General features: G+C 39.9%; 1 protein-coding gene across 12 annotated transcripts in view; it reads left to right on the forward strand.

The window, feature by feature from the left end:
- Nucleotides 1-20,899, forward strand: part of LOC122562805 (paxillin-like) — a 93,208-nt gene that overhangs the window by 30,679 nt on the left and 41,630 nt on the right. For all 12 annotated transcript variants that reach the window (XM_043716038.1, XM_043716034.1, XM_043716036.1 and 9 more), the window contains exon 2: nucleotides 18,446-18,672. In XM_043716038.1, the coding sequence (XP_043571973.1) occupies nucleotides 18,446-18,672 (227 nt within the window). The remainder of the gene's footprint in view (nucleotides 1-18,445; nucleotides 18,673-20,899) is intronic.

Below are 20,899 nucleotides of genomic sequence, written 5' to 3' on the forward strand. Positions count from 1 at the left end.
GGTGGGGTTTGAGGGCGGAGGTGCGGGATGTGGACGAGATGCGTTGGAGGGCAAGGGAAATTGTGATCTCTAAAGAAGGAGGCCATCTGGTGTGTTCTGTGGTGGAACTGGTCCTCCTGGGAGCAGATACGACAGTGGCGGAGGAATTGGGAATACGGGATGGCATTTTGCAGGAGGTAGGGTGGGAAGAGGTGTCATCCAGGTAGCTGTAGGGGTCGTTGGGTTTGTAAAAAAAAAAAATAAAGTCAGTGTCAAGTTGGTCGTCATTAATGGAGGTGGAGAGGTCCAGGAAGGGGAGGAAGGTGTCAGAGATGGTCCATGTAAATTTAAGGTCAGGGTGGAATGTGTTGGTGAAGTTGATGAACTGCTCAACCTCCTCATGGGTGCACGAGGTGGCACCAATGCAGTCGTCAATGTAGCGGAGAATTCAAAGTTTCTCACCTGGTCTTGTAGCCAAAAGCTTGTTTAATTACATTTCTGGTCATGGGTTATCCCAGAATGTTAATGGGGGGGGTGGAGAAATCAGTGATGTTAATGGCATTGAATGGCAAAGAGAGATGATTAGATTCTCTCTAGTTGAGATGGTTATTGTCTTACATTTGTGTGGGACAAATTTCCTTCACTTATTAGGCCAAGCCTGAGGCAAGATCTTGTTGGATGATGTTAACCAAGGTAGATACAGACAGGCTTTGTTGTAGAGAATATATGGAGTTTGAAGCTGAGGAGTGTTAGGCAAAAGTGTTAGGCATGTGACATTGGCCATTCAACTACGTTGCACTATTCAGTTAAATACTGACTGATCTTATACCTTGAATCCATTCAACTATCTTTTTATATTCCTTAATGCTCTTATCCTACGCAAATCCATCTCCAACTTGATTCTCAGTTCATTCCATAGCTTTAGGATTGAACATGTTTGAGATTTCTAATAGCTTTTGTTTGCAAACCAGGTATTTTGTTTGTTTCTCTTCTTTTTGTGTTCATTTACATTTGAGTGTAATACAAGTTTTTTTCCTCATTTCACTACTATATTGACACATAAAGATCATTATTTTCTGTTGATGCCTTTTATGAGCAGCGATACAGTTCCTAAATTCAAAAGGGAATACTTAAATATGTACTAAGTCCATGTTCCATGCAACCCTCTTGTGCATTAACTTAATTTCAGGATGTTTCAGACAAAACTGAGGCATGTTCTGTACCACATTAATCTACCTGTAATGCTTTAACCGTATAGTCAGCACAACTGAATCTGCCTTGTTGCCATGGTGCATCATACATTCCAGATTGCAAGCTGTCTGGAGCAGGTTAAGACCAAAGCTGGAAATGGTTCTTATAATCCCAGTTGTGTTATTACTGACTAAGTCAAATCCAAGACTGAAATATGGTTTGGTAGATCATATTTTGTATTCTTAATTTAATGAGATAATCTTTCACTGAAATATAAGCACACAATGCAGGTCCAACTATAAAACGTAAATGTATTACACATAACAAAATATAGAATAAACCATGGAGTTTACATATAACACAATTTGAAAGATTTCAAAACACTGTAAAAGTATAATCCTACCTATACCAACACTATCACTTTATATTTGCTTACTTTATTAATTCGTGGGACATGGGCATCACTAGCCAGTTAGCATTTATTCCCTGCCCACAGAGGCTTGAGAAGATGGCGGTAAGCTGACTTCTTGAACTGCCACGGTCCGCATGCTACAGGTTGACCCATTGTCTATTACATTTATAACTTGACTTTTTTTTCTAATTTCCACACTTGAAAGTTTGGTAGCCTCTTCCTTGATTAGTCCCAAACTGAGTTTGTACTTACTCAAATTTGAGTAACCCCTTCATTATAACCAAATACTCTGGTCTGGAAGTTTGAAACTAAGATCCTTATACTGTAGTAACCTATTTAATGATTCTAAGCCATCTGCTTTTCAGGAGAATCTGTGTTTTATGCATCTAACTCCTGCCAAATCCTCTGCATGCTGAAGAAGGAAACTTTCCAAGTTATAGATTTTTCCCAAATCAAACACTGATACTTCTAAATATAAAGCAGGCAAATGGTTCTCAATATTTACTCTGTTCACTTAAAAAAAAATGCTCCCAATGGAAACAAATTCCCATTATCACTCCAGGGACGACTCAAGTTTATCATTAAGCCACCTCACACACAGACCGAAACCCACATGCCACTAGTTCAAAATCTAAGTTCTTTAAAAAAATATATATATATAGATCACGCATCTCACAGTTTAACAGTAACACTAAGAAGAACTTCTGCCATAAATAGTGTTAAAAATCACACAACACCAGGTTATAGTCCAACAGGTTTATTTGGAAGTATAAGCTTTCAGAGTGCTGCTCTTTCATCAGGTACCTGATGAAGGAGCAGCACTCCAAAAGTTTATACTTCCAAATAAACCTGTTGGGCCATAACCTGGTTTTGTGATTTTTAATTTTGTCCTCCCCAGTCCAACACCGGCACCTCCATATCATAAATAGTGTTAGCAGTCCATGAGAGCACATATGTTCCATCTGAGCCTCATACGCCATCTTTCATCATGTAACTACAAACAGAACACTGTTCCTTTCTATCTCCTGTTTATCCAGCTTCCTCTGAATTTATACTATTTACCATTCCCTGCAGTCAAGATTGTGCTGCTGGAAAAGCACAGCAGGTCAGGCAGCATCCAAGCAGCAGGAGAATTGATGTTTTGAGCATAAGCCCTTCATCAGGAGACATTCCCTGCAGTAGCAAGCTCCCCACTCTGAGAACTCCTGAGTGAAGACATTGCTTTTCACTTCTGTACTTTATACCTTTGGGATTATTTTACATTAGTAACTGGTTTGTCTTGTGCCACAAGGGCAATCATTTTCTTTTATCTAATTGCTCCAAACCTATCATAATTTTAAATACCTTTATTCTTTGGTACGATTAGCCTCATTTTCTGTGTCACCCTTGTGAATCTACTTTGAATCGCTTTCAGTCCTTCAATATTCTTTTCATAATATAATGAAAACTGCACACTGTACTTCACAGTGCAGTCTAAGAAAGTTTAATACAGATTGAACATAACTTCTCATTTTCAGTTCCATATATCTCAAAATAACTTTCTGCTTTGTTTTTTAATGGCCCTATAACCTGTGTTGATACTTTTTGTGAAGTGTTTTTCTTTATTCCTCCACCCATTTAAATTCATATCTTGCATGTTATGCCTCTGTTTTTCTTAGAAATCTGGAATACCTCGCACTCCGCTGTGAGGAAATTCAGTCATGACACTTGCTTATGGCAAATACCCTGTGCTTGGACTCTAGTAACAGGTTAGCCATGATTGTAACCACAAACCCACATTTCTGCCTTTCCCAATAATCTTTCACCCCATCTTGATGATACAAAGTGACCAGAAGATAAATTTTCAAATCCAATGGAGAGGGACTGAGACTTCAGTTCCTTTTACTGTACAGCTGTCAATCTGAGTCAGAATCATGGCCAGGAAGACAACAACTATACACAACCTAAAGATAGCATTACATAAAAAAGAAACAACAAATGCGCTTTACAAATATGTGTAAAGTGCAATAGTCAATAGTAGATGTAGAAGGAGAACATGCTCACAATAAGTAGATACCATGTTGAATTCTGCCTTAAAAAATATTCATGGACTTTTCTGTTGCTAAGTCTTCAGGAAGAGTTTTCCAAAGACTCATGACGCTGAGAGGAAAAAAAAACTTTTCCTCGTCTGTTTTAAATGGGCAACCCCTGAAGTTTAAACAGTGACCCTTAGTATTGAATTCTCTCATAAGAGGAAACATCCTTTCTGCATCTACCGTGTGAAGACCTTGAGGCTGGTACAATTGCAACATTTAAGAGGCATTTGGATGGGTAAATGAATAGGAGGGGTTTGGAGGGATATGGGCTGGGTGCTGGCAGATAGGACTAGATTTGGTTGGGATATCTGCACGGCATGGATGGGTTGGACCGAAGGGTCTATTTCCATACTGTTCGTCTCTATGACTCTGACTCTATAAGTCTGTTCTTACTCTTCTGAGCTGTGACAGATTCAACCTTAGCCTGTCCAAGATTTCCTCATTAGACAACCCACTCATTCCTGGTATTAGTCTTGTATTCTCTGAACTGCCTCCAACGCATTTATATCCTCCTTAAATAAGTTTACCAATACTGTGCAGAATATTCCAGGTATTGTCTCACCATGGCCGTGTATAAGCAAAGCATAACCGTCCTACTTTTTTATTCATTTCTACTCATGAGAAATAGCATTCTATAAACTTTTGTAATTACTTGCCATATCCGCATACTAAACCCTCGTGATTCATGCACAAAAGGATTTAGATCGCTCTCCATCTCAGAATTCTTCTCAAGTGATGAGTAAGCCTGACTTTTACAAATGGGTCAAACCTCATGGACCTGTTGCAATTTCTTTGAGGCAATTGGGAATTAAGGAACTCACAATTATAAAATGTCTTGCATGACCTTGGGAAATCCTAAAGCAATATAAACCAAGCAAATACTTCTGAAGTGTTTTAAAATAAGATAAAGTTGCCAAAGTATCACCACACCACACCCACACCATACTGTCTCATTCAAGAGATGACTGGTGGTAGTTTAACCTGAGAATCACCACTTCTCAGCCAAGGGGAGAGCTTGAGAAGGAGAGTCACTTCATGGTAACCTTAGCTAGTGTCGGAAGTGAACCCATGCTGCTGGCATTACTCTGCATTGCAAACCTGCTGTCCATCTCACCCTAACTGAGCTAACTGAACCTGTTTTGAAGTGTTTTAATTATTGTTGTATTGTAGCAAAATATGGTTGTCAATTTTCACACACTAAAGTCCAGCAAACAATGTTAAAATATATGTCTTTGCTCAAAAACATGACTAAATGTTGGCAGGATTTGTCAATGAGTGGACTATACTGGTTAGTGGATAAGTCTCACATTTGAAAAGTTTCATATTTCAAGTTTTGGAGATATTAAATATTCTTGCAATGAAAGGTCAATTAACTCATTAGCATTGGCTTGACAGAACAGAAAATAAATGTCATCTGTGATGTTGGAAGATAGAGAGCGAAATGACTAACTTTTCCAGCAGTTGATTAGAGATTTCTCACCATATTGCCTATTAACATAGAAGAGCATAATACTAGTTGTAATTAAAATCTAATAACTAAAAGTTATTTAATATAATATAAAGGAGATTAATAACAAGAAATATCTGGACAAATTAATAGATATAGTCTGGAAAGGAAACTGCTGTGTAATATAGATTATTGTAAGGTGACACATGATTGTGCATTGCCTATTGGTAAGCCTAAATACAATTTGTCCTATTTTGAGATGGTTGGAAACGATTCTGAAATTCAAGTAGTATTTGAGATGAGTCTGTTTTAGTTCAGAATCTTGGATGAAGGTATCTATCAACAACTTCTGGAATTTGCATCACTAAATCTAGCTGTTTGTCTCTCTGATTGAGTTCCACAACTAAAATAAACTTGGACTACAGTTCTGGTAGACTGAGCCGGATTTAATGGTGTAAACTTTTTGTATGTGTGGTGGGGGGTGGTTGATTCATGGACATCAGTTTACATGACTCCAAATTAAACTAACACAAGTTATTTTAAATTTGTTTAAAAATAGTAGTTATATTGTCAGAATTCAAGGTCACCTTGGATTTGTAAAGCTGAAAATGAGCAAAGACCTATATTGCTCTACTCACCCAAATTTATCAGAAGCACTATGTCAACTCAACCAACAGAATTTCTTTCACTCTATTTAGTCTCTACAAATCATTCTTTCGCTTGTTTTTTGTGTAGTCTTGCTAGATTTCATCATAAAATGCCCTTGATTCCTCAGTTTTGTATTCTCTTTGGCTATGTCCCCAATTTTGATACCTGTACACAAAATTGACATTGGTAAGGACCTCATACAACCTAATAACAAAATTTAATAAGAAAAGCAAATTTGTTTTACAGCTATGCTAGAGCGCAGTTGTTAATTGTAGATGTAGAAGGAGAAAGTGCTCAAAATAAATTGATAGATTTGTTTACAACGAATTGCACTGAAAGTCTTTAACTATTAATATTTAATTTGATTCCAGTTGTTACTTAAAGGAACAAATTCTGTACTCTGGTTTGCTGTACTTTTGCTGAAAATTATTTATGATATTATAATGTGAAAAAACACCTCCAACCTATTTGGAATTGTGCTCCCAGGATATTGCTAAAGAGCAGTCATAAATCTGCACAGGCTGGACTATTTCACTGCGCCTCTGATGCAAGAAATACATGAAGCAGCTACTTCACACACACACGGCATGATCTGAATTGGTTGAGGGAAGAGTGTTGAACACAACAAATATTTGGATGTCTTCAAGTAATATAATTAGATCTTTGGTGTTTGCTTGAACCATTAGTATAGATGGGTGCAATCTCAGTTTAGTATCTCATTTCCCTTCACTTCATCACAATGTCAGCTCAGTTTATGTGCTTTGCAGTGGTTAGAAACCGCAATCTTCTACTTATGATAAGAGAGCTGTTAAAATGGCATTTTACAAACTGGAAACTTGGCTTTTGACAAAAAAAGGATATTGCAAGAACATGTTTCAAGTGATTTTGTAACTCTTTTCACGTCAAATAAACTCAGCTTAAATTAGAATACAATACCAGGCAGTTTTAGTGATAATTGGGAGAAATTTTAACTCTTGAAGGAATCAAATCAAATTGTATTAATGCGAATACGGCATTTTGCTATCGACAGCAATCCTAAAGCTACAGTTTTTTTAAAAAATGCATTCATTCATGGGGTGCGGGCATCACTGGCTACATCAGCATTTATTGGCCATCCCTAATTGCCAGAGGGCGACCAAGAGTCAACAATTTTGTTGTGGGTCAGTAGTCACATGTAGGCCAGACCAGGTAGGGCTGGCAGTTTCCTTTCATCAAAGGATATTAGTGAACTAGATGAGTCTTTCCTAACAATCGACAATGGATTCATGGTCATCAATAGACACTTAAATTCAGACTTTTTATTGAATTCAAATTCCACCATCTGCTGTGACAGGATTTGAACCTGCATTCCCAGAAAGTTACCTGGGTCTCTGGATTAGGGTCCAGCAATAATGCCACTAGGCCATCATCTATCCAAGTGCTGCCTTGTAAATTTATTCATAGCAAAGAGAAAGGCATCCTCTTGGACAGTTGAACTTCAATATTATGGAGTTTTTAACCTTCAGTAATTGTAATTGCTTTTTCCACAGATTGATGGTTAGAAATTAATAGAAATGCACAGGACCAGCAAGGACTGTTGCAGTCCATCTGATTGATCCCAGATACAAGTCAGACTCTTGAGAAAATTTAAAAAAAAACTGCATTTGCACAGCTTCAAACTGTGTTCTAAACTAAGAATAATTCAATCCAGTAAATTACTACATTCCGTCATCAGCAATGTAATGATAGAAGTTGCTGTTCGTGCTATGAAGCAATAATTTGCTCACCAGTGCTCACTTTGGGTTCCACCAGGATGACTTGGCTGCAGACCCGGTTACAGTCTTGGTTCAAACTTACAGTTGGTATGAAATTTTCTATAGCTCCTAGTAGTTCATCTGCTGTATGAGTTCTAAGATTCTGCAGCTGTTAAACATTGAAGCATTTACTGATCACGCCAGAGCTTGACAAGCAGCTGAAATTGTTTGAACAAAAATCAGCATGTGAATGAAACACTTATTAAGGTAAGTTGTGGCAAGGAATAGATATCTCACAAATTGTGAATCATCTCAAATTTCTAGACATTCTCTGCTACTTTGCCAAAAGCCTTCTGCAAGCACATCTTGCTATCGGCCTCTACAAGTTTCATTAAATTTGTGGATTGGCAGGTTTAGTTGTCCATTAAGTTCATGACAGAAATTTGGACTACAGTAATTAATGTCATGATAATTGATTGTGAGCTATTAAAAATATTGAGTCTCATCCCATCTGGGACTAAATTTTTGTTGGAGATGTTATGGATTGGTGAGAAAGAACTACTGCAGGGTGAAGGGTTCACATTTTTGGATCATTGGAATCTCTTCTGGAGTAGAAGTGACCTCTATAAGAAGGCAGATTGCACCTGAATTGGACTAATATACTGGCAGGGAGATTTGCTAGAGCTGCTCGGGAGGATTTAAATTAGTAGGGGTTGGGGGGACCCAGGGAAATAGTGACGAAAGAGATCAATCTGAGACTGGTACAGTTGGGAAAAGGCGCAAGTAAAACAGTCAGGGCAGGCAGGAACAAAGCAGAGAAAGAGGTAGGACTCATAAATTGAACTGCATTTATTTCAGTGCAAGAGGCTGAACAGCGATGGCAGATGAACTCAGCGCATGGCTAGAACTGATAGCTAAATGTTCCAGGGTACAAATGTTATTGGAAGGATTTCATCATAAAATGCCCTTGATTCCTCAGTTTTGTATTCTCTTTGGCTATGTCCCCAATTTTGATACCTGTACACAAAATTGACATTGGTAAGGACCTCATACAACCTAATTATACCTCATTATACGCTTGCCCTATAATGGTAGTGTTGTCCCAGTCAAATTCATGTCCCAGTCAAAGCCACTCTCAGACAACAACTCACCAAAACGAAGGACCCGATACCCAGCATGAGCAAAACTAACGTAGTGTACAAAATCCCATGCAAAGACTGCACAAAACACTATATAGGACAAACAGGAAGACAGCTAACAATCCGCATCCACAAACATCAACTAGCCACGAAACGACACGACCAGCTATCCCTAGTAGCCACACACGCAGACGACAAGCAACATGAATTTGACTGGGACAACACTACCATTATAGGGCAAGCGAAACAAAGAACAGCCAGGGAATTCCTAGAAGCTTGGCTTTCATCCACAAACTCCATCAACAAACACATAGACCTGGACCCAATATACCGGCCACTACAGCGGACAGCTGAAACTGACAACCGGAAGAGGCAGGGACAGGCCACTATAAATGCCAGAGGAAACACCACAGAAGTGCTTCACAGGTGGCTCCCAAGCACTGAGGATGTCACCTAGACAGGGGACGAAACGTTGGTATATTCCTTTTAGGGTGAAAGGCAAGGCTGGTAGGTGTAGGGAATGCTAGATGACTAGAGAAATTAAGGTTTTGGTTAAGAAAAAGAAGAAAGCACAAGGCAAGTAGACAGCAGAGATCGAGTGAATCCTTGGAAGAATATAACGACAATAGGAGTATACTTAAGAGGGAAATCAGGAGCGGAAAAAGGGGACATGATGTAACTTTGGCAAATAGGGATAAGGAGAATCCAAAGGGATTCTATAAATATGATGAGGACAAAAGGTTAACTAGGGAGAGAATAGGGCCCCACAAAGATCAGCAAGGCCGTCTATGTGTGGAACCGCAGGAGATGGGAGAGATACTAACTGAGCATTTTGCATCAGTGTTTACTGTGAAGGAGGACATTGAAGATATAGCATGTGGGGAACTAGATGGTGACATGAAAAATAATCAATTAGGAAAACTTGAGGACTGCTGATGCTGGAGATCAGAGTCAAAGAGTGGTGCTGGAAAAGCACAGCTGGTCAGGCAGCATCCGAGGAGCAGGAGAGTCAACATTTCGAGCCATTCCTGATGAAGAGCTCAGGCTCGAAATGTCGACTCTCCTGCTCCTCGTATGCTGCCTGACTGGCTGTGCTTTTCTAGCACTACACTTTTTGACATCTTGAAAAATGTCCATATTACAGAGGAGGAGGTGCTAGATGTCTTAAAATGAATAAAGGTGGATAAATCCCCAGGACCTGATCATGTGTACCCTAAAACTCTGAGAAGCTAGGAAAATGATTACTGAGCCCCTTCCTGAGATACTTGTATTTTTGATAGTCACAGGTGAAATGCCAGAAGACTGGAGGTTGGCTAACGTGGTGCCACTATTTGAGAAAAGTGGTAAGGAAATGCCAGGGAACTGTAGACCGGTGAGCATAACATCGGTGGGCAAGTTGTTGGAGGGAATCCTGAGGGACAAGATTTACATGTATTTGGAAAGTGAAGGACTGATTAGGGATAGCCAATATGACTTTGTGCATGAGAAATCATGTCTCAAAAATTTGATTGAGCTTTTTGAAAAAGTAAAGAAGAGGATTGATGGGGCAAAGCATGGACAAGGCAAAGCAGTGATCTATATGGACTTCAGTAAGGCTTTCAACAAGGTTCTTCGTGGTAGACTGGTTAACAAGGTTAAATCTCATGGAATGTAGGGAGCATTAGCCGTTTGGATACAGAACTGGCTCAGAGGTAGAAGACAGAGGGTGGTGGTGGAGGGTTGCCTTTCTGACTGGAGGCCTGTGACCAGTGATGTGCCGCTGGGATCAATGCTAGATCCACTGCTTTTCATCACTTATCTAAATGATTTGGATGTGAACATAGAAGGTATAGTTAGTAAATTTGCAGCCAACACCAAGGTTGAAGGCATGTGGATAGCGAAGAAGGTTACTTCAGAGTACGATGGAATCAGGTGGGCCAAGGAGTGGCAGACTGAGTTAGTTTCAATAAATGTGAGGTGCTACATTTTGGAAAGGCAAATCGGAGAAGGACATATGCACCTTAATGGTAAGGTCCTAGAGTGTTGCTGAACAAAGAGACCTTGGAGTGCAGGTTCATACTTTTTTTGAAAGTGCAGTTGTAGGTAGATAGGATAGTGAAGGAGTTTGGTATGCTTTCCTTAATGGTCAGAACATTGAATATAGGAGATGGGGGGTAATGCTGTACAGGACATTGGTTATGCCACTTTTGGAATATCATGTGCAGTTCTGTTCTCCCTCCTAACGGAAGGATGTTGTGAAACGTGAAAGGGTTCAGAAAAGATTTACAAGGGTGTTGCCAGGGTTGGAGAATTTGAGTTATAGAGAGAGTTTGAATAGGCTAGGACCATTTTCCCTGGAGTGGCGGAGACTGAGGGGTAACCTTAGAGGTTTATAAAATCATGAGGGGCATGGATAGGATAAATAGACACAGTTTTTTTCCCTGAGTTGGCGGAGTCCACAACTAGAGGACATAGGTTTAGGGCGAGAGGGGAAAAATTTAAAAGGGAGCTAAGGGGCAACTTTTTCACAGAGTGGTGCGTGTATGGAATGAGCTGCCAGTGGAAGTGGTGGAGGCTAATACAATTACAACATTTGAAAGGCATTTGGATGGGTATATGAATAGGAAGGGTTTAGAGGGATATGGGCTAAGTGCTGACAAATGGGACTAGGTTAGGTTAGGATATCTGGTTGGCATGGGCAAGTTGGACTGAAGAGTCTATATCTGTGCTGTATATCTCTATGACTCTATGAAGCCCTGTTCCCTTCTCTGGTCTCCAGGATCGGTATCCTCTTGAGAAGAGGTTTGTGCTTAACCTGTGTGTGTGTTGATACTTTGCGTATCAGTAGCAAAACCTTTTATGAGTATAAATGAAGAGGATTGTTTAATTAAGTGTTCATCCCGAGTATCTAACATTATGCTGCTTACTTGCCAATCGCATACACTCTCGAGGAAAGTGCAGTTAACGAAAATAGTTTCTAACTTGCAAAACTGCACTATTATTTTGTTTAAATCATGGAATCATAGAATCCGTATAGTGTGGGAACAGGCCAAGTGGCCCAACAAGTCCACACTGACTCTCCGAAGAGTAACTCACCCAGACCCATTCCCCTACCCTATTACTCTACATTTACTCCTGACTAGTACACTTAACCTACACATCTCTAAACACTGCGGGCAATTTAGCATGGCTAATTCACCTAACCTGCACATCTTTCGGTTGTGGGAGGAAACTGGAGCACCCGGAGGAAAACCACGCAGACACTGGGAGAATGTGCAAAGTCCACACAGACAGTCACCCAAGGTTGAAATCGAACCTGAGTTCCTGGCGCTGTAAGGCAGCAGTGCTAACCACTGAGCCACTGTGCAGGCCAATGGCTTAGTTTGGAAAGCATATTCTGCACGTCTAATGAGGAGGTGGGTTCAGTCTTGAAGTGTAATGTTTTGTAATCAAACTTTTTGTTGGAGTTGTTACAAGAATTTCTCAGAGATGGACTTTCTGCAGGTCTTAAAGTTAGCCACTTATAGATATTTCTTAATCAAGCTGTTACAAGATATTATTACACACCCCCAGATCTCGTGGGACTTGCCTGGGCTCCTGGCTCCGAGAGAAGTGTTCTATGCCAAGAGCCCTCCAAGTTAGCAACTTTAAACTTGTCACCAGGAAGTAGGTTTGATGTAATGAATTCAAAAGGAACAGGCTTGGAGACCTTAAGATTTGGTTCTTAAGGCATTAGCATTGGTGCCCCTTTCAGCTACCATACTGTCTTACTGAAGACAACTTTGATAAGGGGGGTCAACACTGATGTCTTATGTGTTTCTCACAGTTCCCTTTTTCAAATATGTTGTTCTTAAGTTTAATAGTCACAAGCCGGTTCATTGTGTGGAGGCATTCCCCTGGAGGGCAATGACAGTCGTGGACTTAGTGACCCATTCAAGTCAGGAAATATCTTTTAGACCTCAGGAGATTGGTAGTCACACTTCCTAGTCTAGATTGTTATTTTATCCTTTTGAGATAGTGTGACAGTTGTGAACCCACAGACTAATTCCGATGATCCTTAGCAACATTTGTAGTTGTCATTCTCAATTTGTAAAAGGAAGATTCCGCACTGAGTACCATTCATATTTTAAAAGCTATGAACATGACATACTTTCAGTGGGCATGGCAAAGATTTAAACGTTTAAAATTTTAAATATAAACGTGTTATTTATACCATGCTGTTTCTCTCTTCTCTCTATCCAATTTTTCTTTCTTCAGCTTTATTTTTCTATTCGTATCTGATTTGATATTGTATCCTCTGCCTTTAGTTCACTCGCCACCTCACTCCTGCTTATTTCTACATTCTTAATTCTCATTGGCTCAAGAAATTTGTTGGTAGTACTATTAGTTACTAAGGTTGCGGTTGTGCTACACCGGCTTCAGTGTTGTCAACTCTTATTTCAGCAACTTGCAGAGAAAAAAAATGTTTCAACTGAATTATGCAAGAAAATTTACTGACTGAGAATACCAAGAGTTTTCTGCTCATGGAACTCCTCTGCCGCCTTGATTGAATGAATTTAGAAAACTTATGAAGTTCCCTATTATATCTGCAATTCCATGTACTTCAAATAATGTAATTGTACAGAAATAATACCCAAAGGCAATGTTGATGTAATGAGCAATGTGGATAATGGGGATCCTGTAGATGTAGCATATCTGGATTTCCAAAAGATCATTGGGAAGATACCATACAAAAGGTTAATACATAAGGTAAGATCACATGGAGTTAGGAGTAATTTATTAGCTTGGATAGGGGATTGGCTAACCAACAGAAAGCAAACAGTAGGGATAAATGGCTTGCTTTCTGATAGGTAAGCTGTAAGTAGAAGGATGCCGTAGGGTTCGGACCTTGGGCTATTTACAACCCATGTTAATGATTTGGATGCTTGGATAGAATGTACTCTGTCAATTTGAGATGACATTAAAATAAGTGGGAGTGTAAGTTGCAATGAAAAAATAAGAAATTTTCAAATTGATATTAATAGGTTGGGCAAATGTGCCAAAGATTGGCAGATGAAGTTTAACATTGACAAGTGTGAGGTTATTTATTTTGGTTAAAAGAATAGAAGGGCGACTTATCATCTAAACGGAAGGACACTTCAGAGTGCTTTGGTGCAGAGGGATCTGGGTGTCCTTGTGCATGAATTGCAGAAAACTAGTATGCACTTACAGCAGGTAATAAAGAAGACAACTGATGTTTTGGCATTTATTGCTAAAGGAGTGTAAATGTATAAAAGTAGGAAAATGCTTCTGCAACTGGACAAGGCATTAGCAAGATCACACCTGGAGTACTGCTTACAATTTGGTCCCCTTGTTTGAGGAAGGATATGGTTGTATGAAAGGCGATTTGCTAGATTGAGTCCAGAGATAACATTGTCTTATGAAGAGTGAGTGCCTAGTTTAGGCCAATACTCTTTGGAATTTAAAAGAATGAAAGGAGATGTAATTGTGGTATGTATAAAGGGGATTGACACAGAAAGGATGTTTCTTTGTGGGGCAATCTAGACTGAATGGACCAATTCTTAGCACAAGGGGTAGCAGGTTTAAAACAGAAGAGGAGAAATTACTTCTTTCAAAGGGTTGTGAATCTGTAGAATTTACTACCTAGTATGGTGGATGCTGGACATTGAATAAATTTGAGGAGAAGGTGGACAGATTTCTAATTAGTAATGGGTTGAAGGGTTATGGAGAGCAAGCAGGAAAGTGAAGTTTAAGCAGAGATGAGATCTACCATGAGCATACTAAATGGGAGAGGGGCTGAATTGCCTACTCCTCCCCCTAGTTCTTATGTTGTTAGATCCTGAAGCCCTGGTTTTGAACATAAGCTGACAGCGGTGAGATGTTAGTGCACTGTGTATAATATCTAATTAACGTAGTATGTGAGGTAACACGTATAGCCTGTGTATTTATCCCTGTAACAACGTAGTCTTTAGTGCATTGGGGTGAATGCAAACTCTGAAGTTGACTATTCTCTATTGTTGAAGTCAGCATTTTTTTTTCCTTTTTGCATTAAGACATCAGTGATGAAACAGCATGTTGCATTGGAAATATGAAGTGTTGGTTACCTAGAGAGGGATTTGTAGCTGATCCTTCATGGAGGATGTAGCAAAGGCAGTGTGCGCAACTGCAAGTTATTGTGATGTAGAAATAGTTGGAGACCCCAGGAGGTCAATCGTCAGTTGAAATGATGAATCACTGATCAGTACCGTAGGCAATCAGCAAATAATATTTTGTTCAAAGTTGGTTAGGTAGGCTTATTTGAGCTGCCTGTCCTTGTCAGTTTCTTCCTTCTGCCTGCTTCCTTTTTCTACCTCTTGTTATTCACTCATAATTTTGGTATCTGGATGCAGTAAAATGATGGGATCATAAGAGTGTTCTTGGAATGTGTCAAGAGTTTGTATGCATGTATCCACATGGCAGCTGCAGGGCAATTTCCAGACATGTTGAGATGATTTGAGTTGGCAGCGATACTCGAATGAGTCATTATGCATCAGCAGATAATGGAAACAACTGAGTGGTCTGTGCACAGTGATCCCAGAAAAGGCTGCAAAAGTTGAACATGTAAATACAAGTAGGAATTCAGTTTAGAGGAAGAAGAGCTGCTGCTTTGTTGTCTGCAGTACCCATTGTCATACGTGTAAGCTTGAGACAGTAAGTATTTAAAATTTTGTCTCTGTTGGGGCTTTGTGCAGTTTGGTGTGTGAAAAAAAACTTTGCCTATATTTTATCTACTTTTGTTTGTTCTAAGTTATCGCAGTGCAGTTGTGTAACTGGATCCAGTATGGGGGAATTTGCAGACAGGGAGACTATCTAATGTGAGCATGTCTATAATGTATGTCTCTGTTGAATTTTGCTCAGAATCATTGAGCTGAACGGCAGCTTGAAGACACCTTTGTGAGTAAGGGAGGGGGAACAGAGTCTGATCACTCCGATAAACAGTATCAATGATTACTAGTTTAGCATGTGCAATCTGCTTTCTACTTGTGAGGTCAAACATAACAATTGTTGAAACCGCAGCCAGAAAGCAAGCCATGTCACGTTAGAACAGGAGATTGTCCAAAAGGGGAAAGGGAAAGAGGTCATCTGCAGAGAGTACAGAGAAATAGAACTAAAACAAAGAATAAGACCAGTGAAGGATTATAATCTCTGGAAAGAACTAAACATTGATATGAGCTATATCTGAACCAGGCTACAATCAGGGTCCTGACAGAAAAGGTAAACCAGCTAGAAAGACTTCCAGCTAGTAAATTGAGCAGAGGGATGAAGTGGAAAAGATAGGATTTGAAATTGTTCAAAATCAAATGAAAAGGAAGAGTAGAATAATCATCAGAAGTTGTGCTTGGGCAATACAGTGAACTGATTTGAGCGAGATAAACTTTTGAAATAAGCAAGCAATACAGTAATATTGAGGGACAGCTGAAAGGATAGGATCCAAATATGTGTCCTTTGTACAAATGCAGAAATAAGAAACAAATTGAATGAGTTGCAGATAGAATTCATACTGTGAGGAAGCAAGTCATTCAACCCATTAAGACTCTCCAAAGAGCATCCCATCCAGACCCACCACTATACCCGATCCCTGCATTTCCCATGGCAAATCCATCTAACCTGCACATCTTTGAGCTGTGGGAAGAAACCTCAACCCCTGGAGGAAACCCACACAGACACGGAGAATGTGCAAATTCCACACACAGTTGCCCAAGGGTAGAATTGAACCCGGGTCTCTGGTGCTGTGAGGCACCAGTGCGAACCACTGAGCCACTGCGCTGCCCTGATTTGAATTGAACTCAAGTTTTTAAGGTTCAGGAGTGAAGCTGGGAAATATTTCTAACACAAAGGGTCACAGAAATTCAAAGCTCCCACCTGTATATGGAAGCTAGCTGTTAGATTGATAGGTCTTTCTTACTCAAGGGAAATGGGTAAAGATAAGAATATGGAGTTAGGTTACACGTCATTAATGATCTTATTGAATGACAGAATAACTCGAGCTAAATTACCAACTACTGTCACTGTGTTCCTTAAGTAGTAGAATCACTTGGCTAGTGCATTGACAAACAACAGTAAAAACTAAAAGAAATTAAACAGCTGGCATTATTTCAGATATCTGAGCAGTGTGATATTAACAGTGTGTTTATTGGTGTGTTACTGCACCTTATGGATAGATTTACCTACTGGGATTTTACAGTTTCTGTAGTGCACTCAGGATTTCTCTTCAGATGTCTGTGCTAGAAATGAAACGAGTTACAAGTAAACTTTTGTAAAAAAAAAAAGCAAATTACTGCGGATGCTGGAATCTGAAACCAAAAGAGAAAATGCTGGAAAATCTCAGGTCTCTGTGCTAGAAATGAAACGAGTTACAAGTAAACTTTTGTAAAAAAAAAAGCAAATTACTGCGGATGCTGGAATCTGAAACCAAAAGAGAAAATGCTGGAAAATCTCAGGTCTGGCAGCATCTGTAAGGAGAGAAAAGAGCTGACGTTTCGAGTCTAACTGACCCTTTGTCAAAGCTGGACCGCTTTGACAAAGGGTCAGTTAGACTCGAAACATCAGCTCTTTTCTCTCCTTACAGGTAAACTTTGTGTTCCTCTCAGGAGAGGGAGCCTAAGGTTTATTCATAAGGGGATGGAGGACAAAAGCAGAAGGTTAGAGTGTATTGTGCAATTTTGAAAGGACCATAAAGAGCGTTCAGTGCGGTTCACTAAAATAAAATCAGGAATGAAAATGTTTAGTTAAGAGAGGAGAATTGAAAAACTGTGGTTCTTTCCATTTGTAAATGAAGGTTGAGGAAATATAAGAGCGTAAGAACTAGGAGTAGGAGTAGACAATTCAGCCCTTGAGCCGACTCTGTTTTTAAACGATCATGGCTGATGTCAGCTCAGCCTCAATTCCACATTGCTGACCCACTTCCATGACCTTTAGCCTACTGCTGATTAAAAATTGTGTCTCTCCTTCAATTTATTTGCCACGCAAGTTGATGATGGGAAAGGAGGGGATGTGGAATCTCCTTTTTGGGCTCTCTGTGTACATTGGCGACACTGTCGCACTGAAGGTCATCCCCACCAACGCTATCCTTCAACCCTGTTTCTGAGGCTCCAGGTTTGACTTTAGTGGGCTCTTCACAAGGGTGAAACGTCAAGGTTTCACTGCACTCTCTAAGGATTCCACAGATTCTTAACCCTTTAAGAGAAGTAATTCCTCCTCATCTCTGTTTTAAATCTGTCGCCCCTTAACCTAAAACTGTCACTTCTCATTCTAGATTGATTTACTAGGGGTAACATCTGCTTTACCTTTACTTTGTCATTCTCCTTTAGCATCTTTTATATCTCAATTAGATCTCTCATTCTTCTAAACTGTAGCAAGTATAGGTCTAAGCAACTCAATTTCTCCTCACAAGCGAAGTCTTTTGTCTCTGAAATTAATCTATTGAGTCTTCTATGAACTGCCTCCAATGTTGATATGTAAATATGATAAACATATTTAAAATTTGAAGAGTTTTAATAAATTATATTGGGAACAACTTTATTTCCAAGTCGATAGAAGAGGGAGAGGTTTCTTGCAGCAAGTTGTTAGACCGTTATAACAAATCTTAGTGGAAATAGTGCAAAATATCTTTTGAAATATTTACTTAGTTTCCTTCATAAGAAATGTTTTTGAAGATTAGTTGGAGAATGGGACCATATGGAGAGTGCTTTCAGAGAGCAGGAAGGACGGTGAGGTTAATTTTTGTGCTCAATGAAAAACTGTCAGTTTTTCTACCAGTAACGTATCTTTAGCTTAATTATTATCCCTCCTTTCTCTTCCAGATGCCTTGCTGGCTGACCTAGAGTCAACAACTTCGCATATTTCAAAAAGGCCCATTTTTATCCCGGAGGAGACTCCATATTCCTATCCAACAGGAAGCCATATTTGCCAGGACGTATCTGTGGCCCCACCAGTGCCACCACCCCCCTCTGCTGATGCTTTGAATGGAGTAATCATTGATACAGTTGAACAGTGGCAGTCTCCTGTTTCAAGATATCCACAACAACAGGTAATTATAAGCCAATCACTGGCTCATTTTTTCACTTGAAGGTGTTATTTTGTAATGCACTCTCTCTCTCCCCCCCCCGCCAAAAAATCCTCCAGTAGCACTTTTGCCTATATTTTTCAACATTAATTTGAACACCATATTCAATTCTTTGATGCTCCTTTAACTCCTCTGTTAGAGTATTAACAGAATGAGCACATGGTTAAAGCAAATTCTTACTGCCCTGGGTCGAGTATGCCTCCTTGATAAAGTTACTTAGTTTAACTTTGATACTCCAGTGAACAAAATGAGTTCGCTGCAGCTTAATGTTACTGGTGGTGATAGACAGGAAAGGTGTGCCTTTAAATCCTGCCTGTAATAATCATGTTCAAGAGCAGCCACTTCATAATTGCTTTCTGAAAAGTAGGTAACATCATGCATACATGTATCATCTGAAAGGATATAATTTCTTAACGAGGTTGGGAAGGACTGCTGCTTAATTTGCTTAACTTGAGGGAAGAATGCAACAATTACATTTTCTTATGTGCTGATGAAATATTAATGTTCCCTGTTATTGATTTTGAACTGGGAGGTGTGGGGTTAACCATGATGAGTTTGGGGGAATATAGTTAGAGTATGCATTGGGACAGTAATATAGATCATGTGACACTAGGCGTAAAACGTGGGAGAGTTTGTAATATAACTGATTTTCAAGTCAGCAACCCTTTTGCTCTGCACCACAATTTTGACAGGCATTACAGAACCAAGTTCAAATCAACTCAGCGAAGCTAATTTCCAGCGTCCTTTAAAAATCATTCCACTGAACCCTAGTCTTCCAGATCTGATTTCCCAAAACCAAGAACCACCTTGGCAACTCGTTCCTTAAATCTCTGACAGTCTGATTTGTTTTGTACCCTTTCTTTCACACACAAAACAAACCTAGCAGGATGCTTGTGAGTGTTGTTATTGCAAACAGTACTTCAGCTTTTCCACAGCAGTAGCTGCTTTGCTTTTCAAAAAATACAGTATCTTTGCCTGTCCCTATGTCTCAAAAGATTGCTGACTATTTTCTTTGAGGTACTATGTAAAGCTTTGGAAGCCGTCACTTATTTCAACAGGTTTTTGTTTGAGATTTTCCCACATGGCAACTGGATGACGGGCCTGTCCCCAAGCAGATCTCTTTATTACAAAGAAAAGCAGAAGTTACTGGAGAAACTCAGTAGCTCTGGCAGCTGTGGAGAGAAAGCAGAGTCAACCTTTCAGGTCTAGTGACCCTTCTTCAAAACTAGTTCGGGGGGTGGAGTGGAGGAGGGAGGGAGAAAATGGTGGTTGGAGATGGAGAGAGAATAGCAGTTAGGCAGATAAAGGGATGCATAATGGTGAATTGGGAGAAAAATGAGGACCTGTTTATTATCCTCATTACCCTATCTTCTCAGAATGTAGAGGTTTATAAAACCATGAGGGGCATGGGTATGGCAAATAGACAAGGTCGTTTCTCTGGGGTGGGGGGAGTCCAGAACTAAATGGCAGAAGTTTAAGGTGAGTGGAGAAAAATTTAAAAGGGACCTAAGGCGCAACTTTTTCACGCAGAGGGTAGTGCGTGTCTGGAATGAGCTGGCAAGGAAGTGATAGAGGCTGGTACAATTACAACATTTAAAAGGCATCTGGATCAGTATATGAATAGGAAGGGTTTAGAGATATATGGGCCAAATGCTGGAAAATGGAATTAGATTTATTTAGGATATCTGGTTGGCAGGGACGAGTTGGACCAAAAGGGCCTGTTACCTTGCTGCATATCTCGATGATTCTATTGTGGTCTGTTTCATCTTAAGTTAAAGAATACATTTTAAGCTGAAAATGTATTGCTGGAAAAGCAGAGCAGGTCAGGCAGCATCCAGGGAACAGGAGAATCGACATTTCGGGCATAAGCCCTTCTTCAGGAATGAGGAAAGTTTGTCCAGCAGGCTAAGATAAAAGCTACATCGATGACTGTATCGGCGCCGCCTCGTGCTCCCACGAGGAGGTTGAACAGTTCATCCCACTTCACCAACACCTTCCACCCCGACCTCAAATTCACCTGGACAGTCTCAGATTCCTCCCTCCCCTTCCTCGACCTTTCTATTTCTATCTCAGGCGACCGAATCAACACGGACATCTACTACAAACCCACCGACTCCCACAGCTACCTGGACTACACCTCCTCCCACCCTGCCCCCTGTAAAAACGCCATCCCATTCTCACAATTCCTTCG

This window comes from Chiloscyllium plagiosum, chromosome 25 (genome assembly GCF_004010195.1).
Source record: "Chiloscyllium plagiosum isolate BGI_BamShark_2017 chromosome 25, ASM401019v2, whole genome shotgun sequence".
NCBI classification, from domain to species: domain Eukaryota; kingdom Metazoa; phylum Chordata; class Chondrichthyes; order Orectolobiformes; family Hemiscylliidae; genus Chiloscyllium; species Chiloscyllium plagiosum.